Raw genomic sequence first — 25,313 nt, 5'->3', positions numbered from 1 at the left:
GAACGAGAAAAGGTCCCTAGAGGCGAGAGGAAGACCGAGACAGACATGGTTGAGAGTGATAGAGCACGATATGAGAGTTCTGGGGCTTGAGGAGAGTATGGTGACAGAGAGGGCACAATGGAGGGAAAGGATACATGTGGATTTTTAGTATTTGATATTTTTTTGACAGATTTAGTGTTTTTATTTATTTATTTGATTTAAAGAAATTAATTTATTTATTTTTCTCTCCTTTATTACACACTTTTTCAACAACCACTTTCTTATAGATTTTACCTGGTTCATTCCGGATCCTTAACTCTATTTCGGTTTTTAAAAATCGTTTTAATCTTTTCTCTCGATTTAAATTTTAAGTTTTTATAAAAGAAAGACGGAATTCGATTTTAAAACCCCTTAGTTCACCTTGACTTTACATTACATTTTCGTTCTCCCTTTTTGTTTTTCATCTTCCCTTTTTTTATTCGCATTTTGAGGCGTGCGTTCACCCATGGACGGTTCGAAAGGATGATTCATGTAAGCCGACCCCAAATCATTTTGGGATTAAGGCTCTGATGTTGTTGTTGTTGTTGTTGTTGAAATTTATGAATTTAACTGACCAAATCATTGTTGATTTTCAGTTTAGAAATGTATCTTTGTAATATAATTTGTTTGGAAGTTTTTTAATCCTTTGGATTTCTAAACAACTGTGTATTTTCTTCTTTTGGGCAGTTGGGATCTCTTTCCCTTTGGTGTTAATTGTGTAGAATTTTGCAAGATTTTTTAATATGCTTGAAATTAGGGAAAATTGATTGGTTTCTTTCAATTGTGCGTGTGACGATAGAGAAATAACTATCTGCATCCGATTTCGGATTCGTTTCGTTTCAGTTTTCTGGCGATCCGTTAAATTGGTAACTGTCCTTTACGGTTAGTCTGTTCTTCTTTAAGACGAAACTTTTTAGGTTATATTATTCTTTAATTCTTTTTCAGGCTTTAAAGTGACATTCTTTTTTAACGAGAGTTTTTTATTGGTGCCCTTTCTTTTATGCTTGCTACCTGGTAATTTGAAAATCTTGATTTTAATTTACCATTCTCATCCGAAAGGATGGTATAGATTGATTTTCGATCAATCTAGTTTCTTTACCTTATCAAAAAAAAAAAAAATGAAAATGATACCAACGAGGGTTGGTCCCTATGGTAAAGAGTCCACCTTCTTACCATAAAATTAGGGGTTTGATTTTTTATTGAGTTAAAATATAGTCATGTTGATAGGCGATCTGTAAACACCGTTGTAAGTACTTAAAATTTTAGACTACTCCTCTAAAAGGCCGGTGGTCTGCCCTGACCTTGAACTGGGTAAAATTTACCCTTTTACCTAAAATTTTATTTACGAAAACAAAAATATTACTAAATATGACGTTTGACAATTTTGTGTTTTAAAGACATTTTATATATGGTGAATATTATTGAAATGAAACAATATATATAAAAGGTCTCACTTGTAAACATGATTTGTTTATATATAGGGTAAAACACCGTTGCTCTACTGCTGCCTTCACTCATCTTCCTCAATTATCATCCTTGAGTCTTCCGTCTTCGTGCTTCTGTCAAGGTTCTGGATTTCTCTAGAACCTTTCATCCACATCAACAAGTCGACGATAAGACTCCAAGTCTGTGACAAGCTCGCCCATAGCCAGGCCCAACTGATGATGCTGCTCCATCGGAGTGGCCACGGGTTTTGCACCAAGGATCCCAACCTCGGAAATGATATCCAACGCATATTTACGCTGATTAAGAAAAATACCTTCCAAACTTCGAGCAACCTCAATACCCAATAAATATTTTAACGGACCCAGATCTTTCATATTAAAACAACTATTAAGATATGTCTTGAAAGATTGAATAGCAGCAGAGTCATTTCCGGAAATCACAAGATCATCCACGTAAACTAAGACATGAATGCATACCTCGGCCTGGGAATAACTGAACAATGAATAATCAGAATAAGATTGAACAAAGCCATAAGTGCGTAATGCAGCGCCTAGCTTAGCAAACCAACATCGGGGCTCCTGACGAAGGCCGTATAAGAATTTACGCAATTTACACACCTTGCCCTCCTTACCTTTACAGAAACCAGGAGGCAACCGCATATAGACCTCTTCAGGTAAATCTCCATGTAAAAAGGCATTATGAACATCCATTTGATGAAGTTCCCATTTGCGAATAGCGGCAACAGCAAGAAAGGTGCGAATTGTAGTCATTTTGACCACTGGTGCAAAAGTCTCACCAAAATCAATCCCTTCAATCTGATGGTTCCCAAATATAACGAGGCGAGCTTTGTACCGTTCTACCTGCCCATTAGACCGATACTTAATTTTATAAATCCAACGACAACCGAGAGCCTTTTTATCAGCTGGAAGATCCGTCAACTCCCAAGTGCCATTGGTTTCAAGAGCATCAATTTCAACTTGTATAGCTTCGCGCCATTTGGGATCATTAATAGCGATACGAAAGGAGAGAGATTCAACACCTTCCGTAATTGCTGCAAGAAAATGACGATGCTTTGCAGAAAATTTATTACAGTTAAGATAATGAGCAAGAGTAAAGGGAGTACGTGAGGACGAGGTGGAGGTGGAGCTGTCGGGCGACGACGGTGGTGTGGTGGGGTCTGCGGTGGTGCCAACCAGAAAATCACAAAGCCTTGTTGACGGAATTTTTAGCCGATGTCCGCGGCCAAGGACCTCGGGATTAGTGACAGCCTCAGTTCCCGAATTAGGACCCGTGGCAGCTCCCGAACAGTACCCGAAGCATCATCCGAAACAGCATTCTCATTATCGGGACCTGGAGTATCATGATGGACCTGCTCAGTATTACCCACAGGAGCTTCGTGCGTGGTGCATGTATCCGGAATGGATGTGGATTCGTCGGAATTAATGGCCTCGTCTTCACCAAAAAAATGAGAAGCAGGATCCGGGGTAGGAGAAGACTCGGTAATGATTGCTCATAAAAATAAACATCCCGAGAGACAAAAATATCGCCAGTAGCAATGTCAAAGACTTTCCAACCTTTCTTATTATATGGATAGCCAATAAAAATACATTTGCGGCTACGAGGAGCAAATTTGTCGCCATTGGTTTTTTGGTTGTGAACAAAGCATAAACACCCGAATACACGTATATTATCATAAGACGGGGGAATGCCAAACAGAACCTCATAAGGGGTTTTATTATGAAGAAGTAGTACGTGAGGGGGTGCGATTAATTAAATAAGCAGTCGATAAGACACATTCGCCCCAAAAAGAGGTCGGAAGATTGGCTTGAAAGAGAAGGGCACGAACAACGTTTAATATGTGATGATGTTTACGTTCAACCCGGCCATTCTGCTGAGGCGTACCCACACAGGATGTTTGAAATAATATCCCATTTTTCACAAAATAATCGGCCATAGTATTATAAATTCATTCCCATTATCTGACTGAACAATTTTAACCTGTTTAGAGAATTGTGTGTCAACCATGGCTAAGAAATTCATAAACATCGGTGTGACCTCAGTCTTATCAAAAAGAAGATAGACCCAGACGGCGCGAGAGCAGTCGTCCACAATAGTTAAGAAATATTTCCCACCACACGTAGATGGGGTACGATAAGGACCCATAAATCGCAATGAATTAATTCGAAAATGTTTGAAGCATTATTAGAATTCAATTTGAAACTATGACGACATTGTTTGGCTTGATGACAAACATCGCACGCAACATTAACAAGAATACGAAATTGGCTAGCTTGAGAAATTAAATGAATAACTTTATTAGAAGGGTGACCGAGACGCTTGTGCCACAAATCAAAAGAAGCTTCAGCGCTCACCCGATGCACCTTAGAAGACCGTCCCACCACACGCAAAAAATAAAGACCGTCCTTGAGCTCACCGACTCCAATCCTCGTCCTCAATGAAGGGTCCTGAATTTGACAAGATTGATTAGTAAAGCTCAGAACACAACTAGTAGCAGCAAGCCAACAACTAATTGCGAAACAGAGATCAAATTACATGTAAGTCTTGGGACGTATAAAACATTATCTAAAGTTAAAGAATCATTTAACCACACAGACCCAGCTAACTTGGCCGAAACAATATGTCCATTAGGGAGGCTAACCGGGTGAGACGGGATCGAATAAGTATCAAACAAGTAACTAATATCACCGGTCACATGATGTGAAGCCCCGGTATCAATAATCCATTCAAAAGACATACCAGAAAGACGGTCACAAGAAGGGTATGACTTCAAGACATTAGCACGAACAGGCGGGGAAGAAGTGGAGGCCGAGGCACCCGAATTAGCACGAGTCCGAGCCTTAACCTCATCCAGCGTCCGAGGGCGATCGACCCACCAATCAGGGAACTTTTGGGATTTAATAAAACATGATGCAACCTCATGTCCAGAGAGAGTACAAAACGAGCATACCAGTTTACGACGTGCCTACCTCTCGAGATCACGAAGGGCACGCCAATTAGTAGGTGGTGCCTGAGAGGAGGAACGAACGGCAAAAGCCATGGCCTCCGCAGGTTCGACAGGAACAGGAGCCGAGCCACCAGCGCAGAGTCGTTCCTCTTGTAATACCAACTAGAAGGCACGATTAAGGGTAGGTAATGTATCAAGAGACAAGAGTTGGGAACGGAGATTACCGTAAATCGAACGATCAAGGCCCATAAGGAATTTGTGAAGTCATTCAGAATCTTGACGGGCAAGAGCATCTTTATCGATGCCGCAAAGACAACGACCACATTTACAGGCAAACGGAGGCTCGTGATTGGCAAGAGCATCCCATAAAGCTTTTAATTGTCCAAAATAAGAGGTAGCAGACATACCATGAGTTTGATGATAATCGTGAAGTTGGGATTTAAGAGCATGGATCTTCGAACCGTCCACAGTGGAGAAGCGTTCCGCCAAATCGTCCCAAAGGAGACGAGCATCTTCACAGTAGGAAATACTACTTTTGACGGATTCGTCAATGGAGTGCATAATCCATTGAACGAGAGTACAATGGACGACTTCCCACTGCTCAAGCAATAACTTGTCAGTCGGCTTTTCAATAGACCCATCGCAAAAACCAAATTTCCGTCTCGATTTAAGAGACATTTTCATAGACCGACTCCATTCCTCATCGTTATCACTACAAAGTTTGACATGAGAAACGGATTGACCAGGGACATCGTGACTCCCGAGATAATAAGGAGACAAGACATCAATTTTGTTAGCGGAAGCGGAAGCGGAATCGCCATCCTTCGCCATGAAGAGGAAGCAAGAAACGAGGGGATAGGCGAGACAAGGGATGAAGGATCGAAAAAATTAGGGTTTGATAGTGTTCCGGGTGTAATTCCAGAGCAGATGTTTGATACCACTCGTAGCTAGTAGAATGATGTCCTTGCTTGAATCCTCCTCGCGGTCTCCTGAAACGATGAACAAACTGAGGGCTCGGCTTTGGCCGAGCGTACTCACTCCGACGCTCAAGTCAGTAAACTTAGAGAGAAGTTGTTGTAACTTGGCTAAGAGTGTATTGTAGAGAGATAAGGAAGATATTACCAGATGAATAGTGGTTATTAGGTCAATTTTTGGATCCCCTCCTCAATGAGGGTTGAGGAGTATTTATAGGCATTCACCTTTTGTCACGTAGTGGCCAAGTGGCCAAGTGGCTATCAGGTGGAAAGACCGTTGTACCCTCGGCCGATGGACCTGTGGCAGGCTCGCCGGGGGTCTTGGATATGAGTACGCGGATATGTGCCCCGGCTGGCAGTTTGTCAGGCCGAGACCCAGGTGACAGGCCGATGGGCTCCGTCGGCTAGACTGTCTCGAGTCGTTGACTTTCTTTGTGGATACCCTTGACCTTGCTCGATATGTTGACTTGGTCAGCGGTGCAGAATATGCCCCATCAATTTGCCCCCAGCGTAGTCTATGCCGTGGTATGGGCTCCGATGTGTGTTGAGCGTATATTCTGCGCAAGTATTTTTGCGAAATTTCTGGTATCGGCTTCTTCTGATGCATCGGCGTGGTTCTTGTTAGGCCGTACCATATCCCCCCTCCACATGGATGCGTAAAGGGTATCCGATGTGGGAAAGAATGTGATTTGGCCGAGACCAGGGTGAGAGTCTTGGTTATTTTGGTTGCCCCCGGCCGGTGCTTCCTGGCTTGGTCGATCATGTGGCCGGCGGGTAGCAGGTACCTAGGAATTTGCTGAGGGAGATGAATAGGCGAAGAGATGTGAATGGGCGTGTTGAATACGCTTGGCAACTGTAGCATTGATTGACATTCAACTGTTGCAACGATTGACATTCCGTGGTTGCATGTCTGACACGTGTCTGTTTGCTGATTGGTTGACGCTTCATGGGCTGTGCCCTGATTGGTCCTTCTTCATGGGCTTTTCCCTATAAATAGGGCAGTTCTTCCGTGATTTTGGCCATTACTTTCATTTCCTCAAATTTTCTAAAATTTTCTCCCAAAATCTTCTCTTTTTAAACTTTCAAGGGCTTCCATTTCTTCTAATCTTCAGAGTTTTTGATCCGGCGAGTGTATTTCTTCAAGGTAATCAAACAAATTCTTCTTTTATTTCGTTAGTAATTGTTGTGAACATGTCTTCTGTTGATGCTAGACCTAGTAAACCCGCGTCGGGGGGCCCTAGGTCTCCTTCTCCTGAAGTTGATCCTCAAATTCTTGAGGAATGGGAGGACTCTGATTCCTATGGTGATTTTGGTGATGATTTCGGTGACGAAGTGGAAAGGCCTCGCCTTAATGAAGGGAGGCAGTACGTCCTGGATCACGGCGACGCTTGTAAGGTCCGTCTTGACCGTGCTTGGACTCATAAGCTCGCCAGCTGTTCAGGCGACAAATTTTTCGAGGGCCATTTTTTCTTCGGTAGGGGATACAAAATTATTATCCCTGAGGAGGGTCAGGCCGTCTGTTGCCCTCCACCGGGCCACACCGGCGTATATATGCGGCATTTGGAGTATGGGCTCCGGTTTCCGCTGAATGGGTACGTTATGGCCATTATTAGAGTCATGAACGTTGCCGTTGCCCAACTGCATCCGTTGGCTATGAGGACCATAATCGGCTTTGTCTGGCTCTGTCTCTTCAAGGGAGAGGCCCCAACGGTGAATTTATTCTGCCGGCTTCACTGTCTCAAACCATTCTCTGGCCGCGTCGGATGGTACGGTGTGCAAATGGAGCGGGTTATGTCTCGTCGACAAACTTTCTTCTTGCAAGGATCGGCAAGGCGGTGGGTGTACGTTAAGGTGCCGGATGACTATCCGCTGCCTCGCTCCTTCCAAAGACCGAGTTAACTTGCGGTGTGAGACTCGGGCGGAGCATGATAGATGGGTTTCCGGAAGAAACTCAAAATGGACGCCTTGCAGATGTCTATCTCAAGGAGGAGGATGAGAGGTCGGCAATGAGGCTCTTTGAGGTGGACAAGAGTGGTGTGCCGAAAAGATGGATTCCCCCGACGCAGATTATCCTTCAGGATGAGCCGCTCTGCCATGTCGGCCTCATACCGGCCCTAGCACAGGGTGAGTGGGGTCGGTGTGAGGCCCATCGCCGTTCTTAATGCTCTTGTTCCTCGAACTTCGATTCATTTCCCCTACTTTAACTCTTGCTTTGTTTCTTTCGCAGACCACTTTGGAAAGGACTTGTCTGAGGATATTTTCCGGAGAATGGGGCTGCACAAAGATGGAACCGTTGCTAACTTGCATCCCAAGGCTCTAGCCCACGACCGCAGGACGTCGCCAAATGATCTTATGGAGCAGCGGCTGAAGAGCTTGAGCAGGGAGGAGGCCCAGGCGAAGGTCCTTAGCGGTGTAGTGCGTCGAACGCGGAAAACAGTGCCTTCGGCGGTGACCGCGTCGACACCGGCTCCAACTCCTATCCCTCCTCCTAAGAAGGAGACGGTGGAGATTGTTGATATTCTTGATGGGGACTCTGATGAGGAGGAATCTTCCCTCATCCGTAAGAGGAAAGGGACTGCCTCTACTGCCGGCAAGGAAAAGTCTCCTCCGGCCAAGAAGGCTAAGCATGGTACCTATCTAGCTTGTGGCTTAAATTTAGTCGTGCCATTAGGCGCTTCTGATGACAGGGTTTTTGATGAGTCAATACACGTTGATACTGATGTCTTTATTAAATTTTTGCAGACCAACCGCAGTCGGGTTTTGCTCTCGTTGGCGCGAGGTGGAGGGGTCCTCTCGCGCAGGTTGGTGATCAAGGCGTCACCGTCAACCCTTCATCCCAAAAGGCTCCCCCCTCCCGCAGCAGTGGTGGTCAAATTGTTACCACCGTCCCTTCATCCCAGAGGGCTTCCGTCTCCCAGCTTATAGAGGAAGGCACGAAGCTAATTAGGGAGCTGGCAAGGTGGAACGTGGCTACCGGTGCCCGTCTTAAGGAGCAGGAGAAGGCCGTGGCTCGCGCTGTTCATGAGCGTAATGTCACTAAGCAGGTGGCTGTGTCGGCGAGGCTGGATCTCCTTAATGAGCGGAAGCTTAGGGGAGATGCTGAGAAGGCGCTCTTGGCTGAGAGAAAACTCAGGGAGGACGCTGAAAAGGAGGTCCTTGCTGAGAGAGCCAAGGCCGAGGCTTCGGCAGCCGAAGCTGCGAAGCTGCTGGAGAAGTGTAACCTTGTTCAGGGGCATGCCGACCTCTATCTCCAGCAGAAGAACGAGTTCCGGGGCCTGTTCAAGGCCCAGGCGGAGGTGATTCGGAGCAAAGAGGCCATCATCAAGCAAAAGGAGGAGGACATTGAGATGCTCCAAACCGTCATGCTCCCCAACCTGTGCGCTGAATTCCGGGACTTGGCCGAAGGAGCTGCTAGGGAAGTGATCGGGGAGCTTTTCCCTCTTGATGATTCCTTCCCGTGGGGCAAATATGACGAGCTGCTTGATGATAAGCTTGCGGCTAAGGAGAAAGCCATGGCGGAGAAGGCCCAGGAGGCGGTGAGGGCGAAGATTGAGAAGGAGGCGGCCGCGGAGAGAGCTGCTCTTGCTGAGAAGGCTAAGGCGGCCAAGGAGGAAGCTGAGAGAATGAGGCCAAAGCTGAGGCTGCTAGGAAAGCTGCTGGGCTGCCCATTGAAGAGGATGCGGCTACCGCTGCTGATGGTGAGCAGCGACAGGTATAGGGAGGCGGGCGGTCGTCACCAGGCTCACCCGGCGTCTCAGATAGCTTCAGCTCCTCACTAATACCGTAGGCTGCTTGATGAGAACAAGTTTACAGCAGATCTGCTTCAGCTCCTCAGACACTACCATGTGTTGCTTGACGAGAACAAGTTTACAGCAGATCTGTGTCGGCTGTTCGGGAGCCAATTATTTAGGCCTTCCTCCCTGCCATCTTTTGGTGCTTCAAATGACATATTTGTAATTTTTGCTTTTCTTTCCTTGTATTTTGTACAACTTTGGTAGGTTGTGTTTTGGCTTATCCCAATGGGGACGGCCGTCATCTCCATTCTTTTCGCCTGTAAACTGTTATTATCAATAAGAGTTTGTTTCTTTTGCCTTCGGCGTGGCCGAGGTCTTTACCTTATTTCTTTTGAGCGTCTCAACGGTTTTTAGTGTTTCCACTTTGCCTCTGGCTTGGCCGAGGTCTTTTCTCGTTTTTGTCTGAGTTGCCCTCTTACGTTATTAATTGAGCGTCTCTTTTGTCTCCGCCTTGGCTTGGCCGAGGCAGTTTAGAGTGTGTGTCTCAACTGTTTTTAACGTTTTTAAGGCCCTTTGATTTGTTTATCAGCCGTGCTGGCCGCGACTGTTGTGGCATCTGCTTTCTGATGGAGACCGCCGCTCTTGTCGGTACGACAGTAAGAGTCGGCGTCTGGATAGCGTGTTACGCGGCGTCTACCACTTTAAGTGACTGCCGAAGCGTCTACTATTTGGGGTGATCGCCACAAAGACTACATTTCTTCATGGAGACCACCGCTCTTGTCTATGACAAGTGTGAGTGAGCGGCTCGGATAGCGTGTTACGCGACGTCTACCACTTTAAGTGACTGCCGAAGCGTCTACTATTTGGGGTGACTGCCACAGCACTACATTTCTTCATGGAGACTGCCGCTCTTGTCGAATCGACAGTATGAGTCGGCGTCGGCCTCTTCATAACGACCGCCGCTCTTGTCCAATTGACAGTGTGAGCTGGCGTCGGCTTCTTCATAACGACCGCCGCTCTTGTCCAATTGACAGTGTGAGCTGGCGTCGGCTTCTTGGTAGAGACTGCCGCTCTTGTCTAGTTGACAGTGAGTCGGCGTCTGCTTCTTCATAACGACCGCCGCTCTTGTCCAATTGACAGTGTGAGCTGGCGTCGGCTTCTTGGTAGAGACTGCCGCTCTTGTCTAGTTGACAGTGTGAGTCGGCGTCTGCTTCTTCATAACGACCGCCGCTCTTGTCCAATTGACAGTGTGAGCTGGCGTCGGCTTCTCCATAACGACCGTCGCTCTTGTCCAATTGACAGTGTGAGCTGGCGTCGGCTTCTTGGTAGAGACTGCCGCTCTTGTCTAGTTGACAGTGTGAGTCGGCGTCTGCTTCTTCATAACGACCGCCGCTCTTGTCCAATTGACAGTGTGAGCTGGCGTCGGCTTCTCCATAACAACCGCCGCTCTTGTCCAATTGACAGTGTGAGCTGGCGTCGGCTTCTTCATAACGACCGCCGCTCTTGTCCAATTGACAGTGTGAGCTGGCGTCGGCTTCTTGGTAGAGACTGCCGCTCTTGTCTAGTTGACACTGTGAGTCGGCGTCTGCTTCTTCATAACGACCGCCGCTCTTGTCCAATTGACAGTGTGAGCTGGCGTCGGCTTCTTTCGTCATGCTAGTGACTTATGGGGAAAACGGACATCTTCATGGAAGACTTGGTCGATTTTACATTTAGGTATAAACATGCGTCGGGGTGCCCACAAATGTTTTGGACACCTCCGCCGCTATACAAGGTCTACCAGTTTCCTAATGCCTCACTAGAGGCACTCCTCCCCCGTCAGCCATCGGTTGCATCCATGAGGTCGCCTTCCTGCTTTGCGGATGAGCTCTTCCCCTTCTCCGATTGCTTTGCCACTTTGAGGGATTGCATGTTGCATCCTCTGGCAGATATCTGGACGTTGACCACCTCGTCCTTCTCGTCCTTGGAGACGAGCTTATGCGCTTCCCCCCGGTCCGAGACGTACACCAGTGTGAGGGCCCGGATGGACATCACTGCGTCGGCATCGCTTAGAGTGACTCGGCCTATGAGAACGTTGTAGGCGGACGAGCCGTCAATGACTACGAACTCGGCTAAGACATTCTTAGCCGCATTCCCCTCGCCGAACATCACCGTAATCCCGATTGAACCCGGGGTACCGGCCACCGGAGAAGCTGTATAGTGGATTGGTGCAGGGGCTCAAGTCCTTCATTCTTAGGCCGAGGCTGTGAAAGCACTCCCTGAACATGATGTTTGTGTAGGCGCCTGTGTCAATCAGGCACCTCTTTACCAGGTGGTTGGATATGTCCAAGTTGACCACCAGTGGGTCGCTGTGAGGGGCGATGACTCCCTCGTAGTCCTTCCCTCCAATAGTCATATCGGGAATGCTGGAGGCGGGGGTCGCTGTGTTGGGCACGAAGTTGATGGCCTGATACAGCTCGTTCAGGTGCCGTTTGTGTCCATGAGCCGACCCGCCGTTCTCGTTACCTCCGATGACTACATGGATAACTCCTATCCGTTGAAAAACGGATTTCTTATCTGAGCCGCTGGCGTCAGTCTTCTGGCCTTTGGCCACATACTTCTCGAGGCTTCCCTTCCGGATTAGCTCTTCAATGGCATTCTTCAGATGCCGGCAGTTGTCAGTGAGATGGCCGGTGCTACCGTGGTACTCGCAGTATTGGCTCGAGTCACCGTCTCCTTTTGGCTTGGGAGGCCGTTCCCACTTCTGGCCCTCGCTTCTGCTCAGGGCGAAGACCTCGGCGGCCGATGCGACCAGAGGGGTTTTGTCATGGTAATGCCTTTGGTAAAACATTCCCGAACTTCCCCCGGCGCCCGTCGAGTCCATTTCTTGCGAGATCTATCGACCGTGACCGTTATTGTCACGGCGTTTCTCATCGGTCCGTGACTGTTATTGTCACGCGTCTCTCTCATCCGGCCGTTATCCGGCGGTTTTTTGTTTCGAGGGCTCGGCCTCGGCTGGGCCTAACCAAGTCTTGTGATAGTCTTCCACCTTGATGGCCTGGTCGGCCATCTTCCTAGCGGCGTCTAGGCCAAGGCCCCCGTGCTTGATGAGCTCGTCTTTTAAGCTTCCCTTTGGGAGGCCCTTCATCAGTGAAAAAGCCGCTAGTTCGGGGTTGATCTCCCGAATCTGCTGTACCCTGCCGTTGAATCTCTTCACATAGCTTCGTAGAGACTCGCCCTCCTCCTGTTTGATAGTTAGGAGGTCCGATGTCTCCACGGTCTTCCTCTTGTTGCAGGAGTACTGGGTTAAGAAGGCGTCCTTTAGGTCGGCGAAACAGTATACCGAACCGTCTGGGGAGCCCCTTGTACCACCCCGAGCCATCCCATGCGGTGTTGTCGGGAAGACCCGGCACTGCACCTCGTCGGGCTGCTCCCATACCGACATGTAAGACTCAAAGGCCTCGACGTGGTCGGTTGGGTCACTGTCTCCTTTGTACGTGAACGCCGCAACTTCGCCTTAGGCGGCACGGCGATGTCGAGGACATAATCACCGAGGGGGCCGCTTGACCACGTGTCGGATGATACGTGGCGACCGACTCCTCGCATTCCTAGTCCGGCTTCTCTCCTCGTAGCGGGAAGGACTCCTTCTCCGACTTGGGCTTCTTTCTCCGACTCTCCGAGTCGGGCCACTGTTCCCCGGGGGTGTGCCTCGTCGGTGTTGCGGCGGCGATGTCCTCTCCCGAGTGCGAGAAGGACTTATGTTTACCACGAGCACCTTGGGCTCCTCCGGCGTCTTGATAGGGTCTGCTTCTCCCAGTGCTCCGTTCAAGTTTCTTGGAGTCACGTTCTGGGCCCTGGTTTCCTGGACGGCTTCTGCCGCTCATGTCGGCGTGCCTGTATGAGATGGTGTACTCCCGATTAGGTCCGGGAGTGTCTTCAGTTTTGCTACGTCAACTACCTGTCCCATGATGGTGACCTGGTTGACGGGCGGCGGTGTGTCCGGTATTTTCGGCATTCCGAATTCCGGTTGGACTACTCCGCCGGTGGAGGGTTGCACTACTCCAGAATGGTGAAATGTATCATCTTGGTGTAGCTCTGTTTCGTCGGTCACGACTAATTGTTGTTTTGACATCTTAGCTTTTTGGGTGGGTTTTTCGTGTTTTTGTTTTTGTTGTTTGGGAATGAATGTGACTAGCTTCTAGTGTCTCTTCCCCACAGACGGCGCCAATTGTTCCGGGTGTAATTCCAGAGCAGATGTTTGATACCACTCGTAGCTAGTAGAATGATGTCCTTGCTTGAATCCTCCTCGCGGTCTCCTGAAACGATGAACAAACTGAGGGCTCGGCTTTGGCCGAGCGTACTCACTCCGACGCTCAAGTCAGTAAACTTAGAGAGAAGTTGTTGTAACTTGGCTAAGAGTGTATTGTAGAGAGATAAGGAAGATATTACCAGATGAATAGTGGTTATTAGGTCAATTTTTGGATCCCCTCCTCAATGAGGGTTGAGGAGTATTTATAGGCATTCACCTTTTGTCACGTAGTGGCCAAGTGGCTATCAGGTGGAAAGACCGTTGTACCCTCGGCCGATGGACCTGTGGCAGGCTCGCCGGGGGTCTTGGATATGAGTACGCGGATATGTGCCCCATTTGCGATTTTGTCGCCGAGACCAGTGTGACAGCCGATGGGCTCGCAGTCGGCTAGACTGTCTGAGTCGTTGACTTTGCTGTGGATACCCTTGACCTTGCTCGATATGTTGACTTGGTCAGCGATGCAGAATATGCCCCATCAGATAGGAAACCGCGAACCTGATACCATGTTAGAATGTGAAATGTATTATGTGGGAAAATGTGTTGTTTGTATTGCTAATCATAAGACGCATAAATACAAGAGAATGGTAACGGGATAAATAAACCCTAAGTCGTAATGGGCCGAAGTCCGGCCTAATATGATAGCCTGTCAACAGTTTGTTACAGGCAGTTATAGATATTTTACACATAGTTGTATACTCCCTCCATTCAACTCCACTTTGCAACTTTGGTTTTTACACGGATATTAAAGAGCGGATTAAAAAAAGTATTAAAAGTACATGGGAAAGAGAAAGAAGAGGTTAAAAATATTAAAAAAAACATAAAGGTGGGGTTTATGGTGGGTTAGTGTGGGGTTTGAGTGGCATTTTTTGTAAATAAAGATTTTCAATAAGGATAGAATTGTCAACTTTTTTAGCCAAATAAGGAAACCTGTAAAGTGGAGTTGAATGGACGGAAATGGAATACATGTAAAGTGGAGTTGAATGGAGGGAGTATAAACAAGTCATTGTAAACAATTGAAAGTTAAGATTTTAGTCAATAAAATTCACATTTATTTACTCTTAAGTGTTCTTCAATTTCACTTGAGTAATTGTTTACATTTCATCTGAATTCATAATATCAGAATTCAATATTTACTGTTCTATTTTAAACATGTTTACATATTAACTCATTTGTCATACATTTATGCCTACAAGCTACACTCTACAGTCTACGTACTATGATTAATTATCTCCCCGATTTTTCATATAGGTTTCAAAACTAAGGCCGTCTAATACCATGTTCAAAAGGTTCTTAAAATCGGGATCCAAAGCCAATCATTTATTCTTGTTTGCTAGCTGAATATTAGCTTCGAGTACTCCTACCATTTACTACAAAAACTAATTAAGTTGCCCTATTATATGCAACCTTAAATTATCTAGGTGAAGCGAGCCTTTCATATTCATTAGACAGCGCTAGTTAAAACGAAGGTAAACAAATAAAAAGTTCCAGAGGTAAATGAAATTCATTAATTCTCATTTGTAATCGAAGCTATTGTCTATTCTATCACAAGTTTATGACCTCTCACAAATAACAAGTGGAAGAGCAAGTGGAAGGACAAATAAAAAAAAAGCCGTAAAAAATCACAAGCTTATAACGGTCAAAAGCTACAACACATCGATTTGAATGAAATTAGAGCTAGCGTCACTTGTAAGTTGTAAAGCAACTCGAGAAAGGACGAAATGGTGCCGTAGCATGATTGTCCTTGAGTAGCAGAGGAGTGAACAAGTGATATAACGTACGTACAAAAAAGGGTGAAATCGTGAAGCGGTGAAATAATCGAATCATGGATCGTATATTATTAGCCACGCATATAAAATCATAAATATCTGACCATATAGTGTTGCCGCTTTCGCCTTTCTGACGAAAATTATACTCCTCCTCGTCGGTGTTTTGGTTCCCCTTTTCTTTTTCATGCTAATCGAGTTTTGATTTTCCTTTTCTTTTTTTTGGTAAGTTTTGTGTGATGCAAATTCAATTTCATGTACGGTAGTCGGTAGCGTGTTTTGTGTGATCCAAAATTATGTTGGGGTAAGGAGTTTTATATGATCCAAATTCATTTCCTTAATTTTAATACCAAAAAAAACCGAAAAACCAACTAGAAGACAATACTTTGCACAATGAGGACCTATCACCATTCACCTCCACATTTTATTCCACCAAGGACACCCTTTTCAATTGATGAGATAGATAATCATATGATTAACGGGTTTATGACGGGTTTGTAGGTCGGGTATTTTTATTTTCCCTAAAACACATTGTTCGTACCAGCTTATTTTGTGGACTAGGTGGCCGAGTGTGATGATCCGCACTTCGAACCCTTAGATTTATTCATGCTTATGTAATTTCATTTCCCTTGTATATTTTTAGTAAATACTTTCCTAGTTTAGCATAGTTAGCATAACTTTTCTTTCAATAAATAGGTATATCGCTATTCTACACTAGTTTTGTAATTTCAATGTCTCCTGCTACCAGCATGTAAATATCAAATTTCCCTCTTTAGGGAGTACTAGTGAATGAAAATCCGCTTCCTACCTTGTGTCTTCGTGTTGCTTGTTGTTACTTTGTTGTGAACGACTCTTTGCCTTCACTTTTCTAACAAGCCGTGTTTGTGGAATCGACACTAGAATCCCGACTCACACACCCGAGACCGATTATGAATGCCTAGTGCTTGACAAACACTAGTGCTTGACGCTCTCGTTGCAATCCTGTCGAGTGTTACGGAGACCCGAGTATCGTGCTAGTGAGCGATCCTTCACTAGTACGAAGATCCTTGTCGCTTGCATCTTGCCTTAAGCCAGGCAAGGGTGCGCGCCACGATCCGGTAAAAGTACCGGACCGTGACACCGAGCTCACTGAATGGAATGACCCGGGAACATATTGAAAATTTTCAGCGAATTTACTAATTCTAATATGCTCCGTATCAACTAAAGTTCCCAATAAAATTTGTTAGTCCATATTTGTTGCGGAGTATTGTAGTTGTTTTGCAATGCTCGATCGATATATACATTTTGAGCCATGCGCAATTGCACCGTTTTTTATCCTTTGAGCGATACCGATTGTTGTGAAAGAGACTAAAATATAAAAGTCAATGAATAAATTTAATGATTGGAAAAATTGACGATAATTTGACTCAAGTCCACGTCATTGGGACCTACATACGTGGCAGTGATATGACCAGTACTGCAGTACGTGTCCTCGTACCATTTGTCCTACTCCCCAGTTCACATAGCCATCCTTACATTTTATTCCCTCCATTCAACTTGACAAGCCCCTTTTTTTCACGTTTGTCAATGCGTGTTTTACGCAGTAAATATCGTTAATTACGTATTTGCAAAAATTATAAAAGTTATATATTTTTAATGTAATCTTAAAGACGAATCAAACAAGATCTCACATGAATATATTTTCACTTACGTATTGAGAGAAAATTGATTGTAAATGTAATACTTTGTAAAATAGAAAAGGACATTATGAAGTTGAATGGAGGGAGTACATCTTATTAGGTACTATCACTACTCATTAGTCCTGACGAGTTATGACCATAACGCGATTAACGTAGCTCCCCCTTAAATTGATGATATTTTCATGGAAAATAATTGCTCTTGCTAGTTGACCTTCTTTCTTTTATCACAAAATCTCATTTGTGACCAACACTATCCGTCACTTTGGAGTGACGGATACCATTTTACCTCACAAAGTACCCACTTTTTCTCTCTCTGCAACACTATTCATGTGGTCCCCTTTCTCCACTAACCCATTTTGTTACCATTTTAACTCACAAAATATCCGCCACAAATGGTAACCCGTCATAAGGGAGACCAATTGTTCTTTTATATGGCCTAGCGTAAATTAATGAGAAAAAAGAATATACATCTAATGTATTAGCTCATATTTTATTTGTTTTCGAGCATATGTGTATTTTCTTTGAGTTTATTACCTCAAACTTTATTTGTTTTTGAGCATATGTGTATTTTGTCTGAGATTATTGAAGTTTATAAGTTAGATTTTTTTTTTTCGTCAAACCTCAAATTTAACTAAGTTTGTGTGTAATATTTTTGAGTTTTATTGTAATATTTTAAGGTTAATGTTTTAGTGAATTAACTCAAAACTTTATAGTAAAACTCATAATTTTTAAAATAAAACTCAAAATCTTTATTATAATGCTCGGAAATTATAAAACTGGAGGTAGTATATCGGAAGTATAATCCACTTACTGTAAATTAATCGGGTGGGGTGATTTGTCTATCTATGTGTGGAGTTAGACCTAACAAACGAGTTAATTAGTTTGAGATTTCAGCAAGTTTTTTAAAGCAAATATTATTTAGGCTTCGTTTAGTTGATACGAGAATTAAACTGATGTGTTAATTTGCAATGCACTAGAGTTTAATTTCTACATTAAAATTTACGTGAATAATAATAATCCATTTGGTTGCTATGTTGGAGTTTTATTTTCCTAAGAATTTTCAATGACCATGAGGGGGTAGACAGTTAAATTCCTCCGTCATGTAGGAGTTGGAAACTTCTAAGAATTTTAAACTCCCTCGTTTTACAAAAAATAAGGTAACCAAACAACCTCTAAAAATCCCAATTCATAGGATTCCAGAATTCCCATAAACTGGATGAGCAGCCAAACGACGTCTTATCCGTATAGTTATATACGGAGTAGTTTAGTTCAATTTTATTACCGAATCAATTTAATTTGATTTATTATTGATCAATCTAAATTCACATTTGTTCTTTAACTAAACAAAACATGCACGAGTGTCATTTCCGGTCATATTCTCGTCTCACATGTTATGTATGTTAATATACCCCTCACTTAGACAAAATCACCATTTAGGCAAGAAAATTACGTAATTACTTTGTTTTCATCAAACACAACCCAACAACATTTTATTAAAAATCTAACCTTCGAGATAAACAAATGATTGTTCTAAATAAAATACAAAAAATCGAGTTTAAAACGTTTGAACCAAGGAATAAAGTATATTAAAATTTGGAATACAACAATTGCACTTAGTCCAACAATCAAATGAAGAGAAATCACACTTAATTCAATGGCGGATTACATTATTATTCCGCTACTCTAATATTTTCCACAACAATTTAACCATCTAACATCTAGTAACTCAAAATTCTAATTCCACCACCGGAACATCTACCCTTAATTAAAAGGCGAACAAACATTTTATAACAACAGACAAAAATACCAAAATCTTCTTGACTTACACATGCATAATTCTGGTACCACACCAACCAGGCACCATGAGTAGGCATCCCATATGATATCTCAATTCCTAGGACACCTAATCAACTTTTGCATGCAAATACCAACAAAACAAGCACATATCTTACGAGTAATTATTAGCCTAACATAACCAAATTCACACATTCTCATTTAAAACGAAATTATCCGTCTTAAATTTAAACAAGGTTAAGTATTAAACCACTTATAAATAAGACAAATCAGAAATTCTCACTTTAGTAGACGGCCACTTTTCGTCTGAAGCTTCAGACGAGCAGCATATGCAATCATTTAATTTTATGGTTAAATGCATGTAACCACAGTGGTACAACTAGTGTTACGGTTTATGGTAACTTGTTTTTAAATAGTCTTCACATTTGGCTGTAAAATGGTTACAAAATCTCGTCCTATTACTTCAGAACAAAATGACTCGTCTGAAAGTCTGAAATAAAACCAACTGCAAACAAATATATTGCTTTTCCTTGTGCATTCTTATATACACAAGTGATATCTATTTATAAGACGGATAATACCGTCTTAATTGAGACTGATTGAACGGAAATATATAATTAAAAACATTTTAAATAGAAGTTACTAAGACGGATAATACCGTCTTAAGTGAGACTTATTGAACGGAAATATATAATTAAAAACGTTTTAAATAGAAGTTACTATCACAAGACAAGTGATAAAAGAATGCGAGACAGATTTAGTGAGGAGGACTTTATGGACCTCGTAATGTCAATGAAGGACTCCAAACAATTATAAATACTCCTCATTTTTTTTGTCAAACCCTAACCTACATACCCATTTCATACATACTTCCATTTACACTACAATTTCTCAATCAATTCTCACTTTTTTATTTTAGTTTTCTATCTTTTTTTCACAAGATAAGATGACTATTATCATTGAGCAGCCTGATTTTGGTATTTAACTTCATATTCTTCCTATTTATCAGCATTTCATTTATACTAATACTCCCTCTGTCCCGGTCATTTGTTGTCATTTTCCATTTTTGGGTGTCTCGGTCATTTGTTGTCCTTTCTATTTTAAGAATGAACTTGATGAGTAATTTGATCATTCTCGTTCAATTTGTTCCACTTGTCATTTAGTTATTGGTCTTTTCCTCTTTCCTTGGTCTTTGTGCCAAAACAAAAGGACAACAATTGACCGGGACGGAGGGAGTATTAGCTTAGCGATGTTATTGTCAGTGGCGGATTTAGGGGAGCTAGCGGGGGTGGTTGCCCCGGTGAATATTGGGAATTTCGAATTTCTTAGTTAAAATTTTCGAAATTTTTCCGATATTTACTTTATGACATTACCAGTTCGTCCCTGCTAGAATTTTTCAACTACCCCTGACGAAAAATCCTGGCTCCGCCACTGCTTATTGTCAAGCTAATATTGTTTATATTGATACTCCGTATCATTTTTTATGTATTATATACAGGTTTTCTAACGTGTGTTCTTAAAGTCTTAGGAACACATTAAGAACCTATATGCTATATATAAAGAAAATTAATAAGAATATTAAACTGAGTAGGACAAAAATAAGTTGTAACACCAATTCTCATTAAAGACGGGCTCTATCCGTCACAAGCTGAAGACGGATAGTGCTCCTCTCACAATATACAAGTGACACTATCCATGGGGTGCTCCATTTCCCCTCCCACTTACCTTATTGTGAGAGAAGCACTATCCATCACAAGCTTGTGACGGATAATGTCCGTCACTAGCAAGACGCTTTGAAGTTGTAATATCAATTTCTTAGGAACACATTAAGAACCTATATTTGTTTACATAGATTCTTATTAACATGTGTTCTAAAGGTACACTTTTTTGGTCACGTATCGAGGTTCAATTTCCGACTCCTTTTTTATACAATACTTTATTGAATTTATCTTGTACCCCCTTCTCTACTTGGTCAAAATTTTATTTATATTTGATCTACATGTTTTTCCTAAATAATATTTCTCTGTAATTTTTTTAGTATTTTTGATAATAAATGATATGTTCCATAAAGAAATATTATATTATTTCGGTATTTCCAGAAAAAGTTCAAAATGTGGATATTCATTTTTTATTTTTATTTTTATGAAATTAAAGTTTGAGTTTTGTGAAACAGGGGTAGAGGTAGAGCAGAAAAAGTATGGTGTAAATGAGAAGGAAAATGGGCTGGAAAAGGGAGTGGCTGTGGATGAGAAAAAATTGACACTGGGTGTTGGGCTTATGGTCCATCAGCCCAACTTCTTTATGGTACCCCAAATCAACTCTTTTGGCCTAACCTTTAGGTTGTTTTTCTTTCCCTTCCTTTGCCAATTTTGGTTGCACCACTAACCACTTCGATTTTAATTAAATTTTTAATGCTTATAAAATAACATTAACGTGGCCAATTGTTAAAAGCCGTCTTCTATATAACCGACAATAAAAAATGTCCCTAAAACTACGGTCCAAATTTAATATTATCTTTTAAAAAGTAGTCTCTCTAAATGACTTTGAACTAGGGATGTTAACAGGTCGATCTAATCGAATCGGGATCCATGGAAAGATATGACACGAGTGCACGACCAATCTTTTAAAAAGAGTTTGCATTACTATAAGTTAATATTTTATTTTATTTTGGTACGAATTACTATAAGTTAATGATATGTCTAATATGTGATACTCATGGCTTGAATTTAAATCTAATTGCACTTTATGAAAAAATTGATGATCAAAATGAACATGTACAATTAACTTTTTAGGTATGCTATGGTTTAACTTACATTTCACTAAACAGGGATTATGAAGCTAAAGGTGATAGGCAGCCAGGTGTGGAAAATGTGTACAAAATGAGTCATATTTACCAGTGTGTTGACTTTGTAAGTTCTTACATTTAATTCTTCTCATCCCCAATTTCTTCTTTTAATACGACAATATCTGTCTTAAGCTTAAAACAGGTTAAATATGGTAGATAAGACAAAATGAGCATGTTTGATCCGTTTTTTATCTTAAGATGGATCTTGCGGTCTTCTTAAGAGAAACTTACTGTTGATTAATCGAGATATTTTAATACTTAATTTGACTAATTGGTTGTATTATAGGTGAGAAAAATGAGAGAAGAGTACTCAAAATTGAACAGGGTAGAAATGAGCATATGGGAATGTTGTGAGTTACTAAATGAGGTGGTAGATGAAAGTGATCCTGACTTAGATGAGCCACAAATTCAGCATTTGTTGCAAACTGCTGAAGCCATTAGGAAGGACTATCCTAACGAAGATTGGCTTCATTTGACTGGCCTCATTCATGGTACGTATCGACTCCATCTTATACATTCTCGTGTACGGCGTACTCGTGGTGGATCTAAGGAGGTCGAGTTAGAAATACCGAGTAAATTAGTTAAAATGAGAGAATGTTTATGATTTGTTGGTTTAAAGTTCGATTCTTATCCCCTAATTATTTTTTTCCAGATCTGTCTTTACATAGTAGTTAGCACGCGCTATTTTATTTTGGACATGTTATTTTATTTCATTCATGGTATGTATCGACTCCATGTTATACATTTTTGTGGTGGATCTAAAGAGGACAGGTTAGAAATACCGAGTAAATTAATTAAAATTCGAGAATTCTTATCATTTGTTGGTTTAAAGTTCGATTCTTATTCCGTAATTATTTTTTATCGACATCTGTTTTTATATAACACGCGCTATTTTATGTTAGACATGTTAGTTTGGACCTTTTTGTAGGGACGCGAGTGCCACTATCTTACTTTGTACTATTATTTATGATTATTGCTTATTATTTGTGTGATTGTGTTAGATCTTGGGAAGGTCCTTCTACTTCCTAGCTTCGGTGAGCTTCCTCAATGGGCAGTTGTTGGCGATGTTAACCCCGTTGGTTGTGCTTTTGACGAGTCAATCGTTCACCACAAGGTATCGACCTCTAGAAGCTTGATGCCGATTTCAACTCAATATCTTAAATAGAAAATGAAGAAATGTTCTAAAGACCGACGATCATTCTAGATTACATATTGATCGAATTTGCTTGGTGAATTGTTACAGTATTTTGCACTAAACCAAGATTACAACAACCCGGCATACAACACAAAGTACGGCATGTACTCTGAAGGATGTGGACTCGAGAATGTGTTGATGTCATTCGGCCATGATGACTACATGTACATTGTTGCTAAGGAAAATAAGACCACCCTGCCTTCCGCTGCCCTTTTCATTATTCGCTACCATTCCTTCTACGGTAACCACTGTTCTCTGCCCCATATGTTTTTTTACGCCTACCCTTTTATCAGACGGTCCTAGAGCAACTGACCTGAGCAAATTGACAGAACTGCTCTATACAATGATTGCAGTTTTACATTCTCGGTTTTGTACTCCATGGCATTCAGTTTCTAATCCTAATTAGTAAATCACGGTGTTACTAAGTGATTATGTTTTTCTTTGTTGGTTGGTTCAGCAATGCACAGAGCAGGGGCATACAAGCACTTGATGAATGATGAGGATAAAGAAAATTTGAAGTGGCTACATATCTTCAACAAGTATGACTTGTACAGCAAGAGTAAGGTCAGAGTCGATGTTGAGAAAGTCAAACCTTACTATCTTTCCCTCATCAATAAGGTAATGTACCATTCTCGTACTTGTATAAGGTCGCCCTACATGGGTTTGTGTTGAAACTTTGAACGAATATTTTTAAAGTCGCTCCCATGTCAGAGTAAAGAGAGCTCTGTCGATATTGAACACACCTGTAGTCGTGCTAAATGCTTCTTTTCGCCCTTTAGTTATTACGAGTACTTAATTTTAGCTAACACGATCATAATTGTGTTGATGCAGTACTTCCCAGAGAAGCTTAAGTGGTGAAGCAAGTAATGCAACAGAAATGGATGGATGAATTCATGAATAAAGGAGCTAATTTCCTTTAAAGTTCTGTTATAGTCGTAATATCTTTCCTGTAATTTCGACATAGTAATAAGTTCGTAAAGGCCGGTGAAGCATTATCTTAAGACTACTACATAAAGGTGCTGTGGAGGTCTGTCAAGTATTATATGTTGTTGGGTGTAATTGTACCACTACTCTTTTGCTTGTACCAACTTTTATTTGCTGGGTTGTCAATTGTCTAAGAAAGTCAAGTTCCAGGTGCAACATCTTTTTGATAATAATGCTACCTATCTATTGTAGATAGGTTGGGTTGTCAATTGTCATAGCGCAGTTGTACTCGCAAAACTATTCAGGGTCGTAAAATTATCAAATGGAACACGGTCATACGATAAAACCATGAAACCATCTAACTAAAAGAAACAAAACAAGGGGGAAACGGAGAAAAATTAAAACAAATGAGGTTATTAACCTCCAACGATAAAGCTAAAATACGACATGACTACGACTGGGATTGGGACTGGGACGTCGATAGCTAATTGACAAATAACCTAGCTCATCTATATACCAATAACTTGACAAAATGATAAATTTATTTCACAAACAATAAAAACCTTAAAAAACATGACCTCAGACTCGGACTCGATTGCCCCGTCTACAGCATTAGACGGATAGTGTCAAGAAACCATCTCAACCAAAAGCTTAAGCTAATGGTTGAAGTTCCTTGATTCGTTTTATATTCTAACACTCCCCCTCACACGAAGGCCCTTTTTTTCTTTTTGGGCTTGAAGTGTGGGTGCAGGCGGGATTCCCTGGCCTGTGAGATTCGAGCCCGTGACCTTTTGGTCACCAGGCTCTGATACCATGTCAAGAAACCATCTCAACCAAAAGCTTAAGCTAATGGTTGAAGTTCCTTGATTCGTTTTATATTCTAACAGATAGTGTCCGTCTACAATGAGACAGATTGAATTCTATAAATACCGCACAGAAATTGTTGGAAATGATGGCTGTAAAAGCCAAGTTGCTTTCTCCAACTTTCCATTTGGTATCCCACATCGGTGGATTAGTTTGGTCTCCATGTGTTTATATTGGCTTTTGTCTATCACTATCCAATTGTGTGGACCAAGGAGGCTTTTGTTGGGAGTATTGGGCCTGTGGGTTTGGGTCCAAACACACGCGCGCGCGCCGGCCCGGCCCGGCTCGTGTTTGGGTTTGGGTAGAGCACCTGCGGTGCGGGCCAAAGGCCCCCTTTTAATCTTTTTTGGGCTTGTGTGTCGGGGTTGTCCACATTCGATTATCTTGGAATTTGTAATGATCGTCAATTAAGGTCATTAGTGGAGCGATTAAAGAGCTATTAATGCTCCACTAATCACGTTTGACTGCTGCGTTTGTGGAGCAGTTTTTGGCTCCACTGTTGATCTATTTTCGCTATAAATAGATCAACACGCTTCTCCAGAATACACACAACAATACTCTCCTCTCTTCTTTCTCCTCTTCTCTACTTATAATTTCTGGGTAATGATTATTATTTCCGTTCCAAGTCTCACGATTCCGAGTGGGCGTTCGAGTGGAGCGTAGTGTTATCCTTGGGGAACTACGGCACTAGCCGATCGCCACCACCACATCGGGAATATAGTTTTCAAGGCGGTGGCTCCATTACCACGGCACTACGATTCGGGTTATATCTCTTCTGTTTTTTCGCTTTTCATTCATTGTTCTTTGCGTTTTTCTCCAACAAT

At 42.4% G+C, this 25,313-nt stretch overlaps 2 protein-coding genes across 2 annotated transcripts; one reads left to right on the top strand and one right to left on the bottom strand.

Moving 5' to 3' along the window:
- Positions 1-4,693: 4,693 nt before the first annotated feature.
- Positions 4,694-5,260, bottom strand: LOC141612977 (uncharacterized). The gene has a single exon (XM_074431723.1). The coding sequence runs from the start codon at positions 5,258-5,260 to the stop codon at positions 4,694-4,696; it is 567 nt and encodes a 188-aa protein (XP_074287824.1).
- A 14,165-nt stretch (positions 5,261-19,425) lies between these two features.
- Positions 19,426-23,841, top strand: LOC141611161 (inositol oxygenase 1-like). The gene is made up of 8 exons (XM_074429615.1): positions 19,426-19,638; positions 20,835-21,000; positions 21,489-21,570; positions 21,793-21,997; positions 22,508-22,620; positions 22,750-22,942; positions 23,159-23,319; positions 23,533-23,841. The coding sequence occupies exons 1-8, from the start codon at positions 19,608-19,610 to the stop codon at positions 23,557-23,559; spliced, it is 978 nt and encodes a 325-aa protein (XP_074285716.1). The 5' UTR covers positions 19,426-19,607; the 3' UTR covers positions 23,560-23,841.
- The last annotated feature ends 1,472 nt before the right edge of the window (positions 23,842-25,313 follow it).

Source organism: Silene latifolia, chromosome 11 (genome assembly GCF_048544455.1).
Source record: "Silene latifolia isolate original U9 population chromosome 11, ASM4854445v1, whole genome shotgun sequence".
NCBI classification, from domain to species: domain Eukaryota; kingdom Viridiplantae; phylum Streptophyta; class Magnoliopsida; order Caryophyllales; family Caryophyllaceae; genus Silene; species Silene latifolia.
This window is presented reverse-complemented; position numbering and strand designations above follow the sequence as displayed.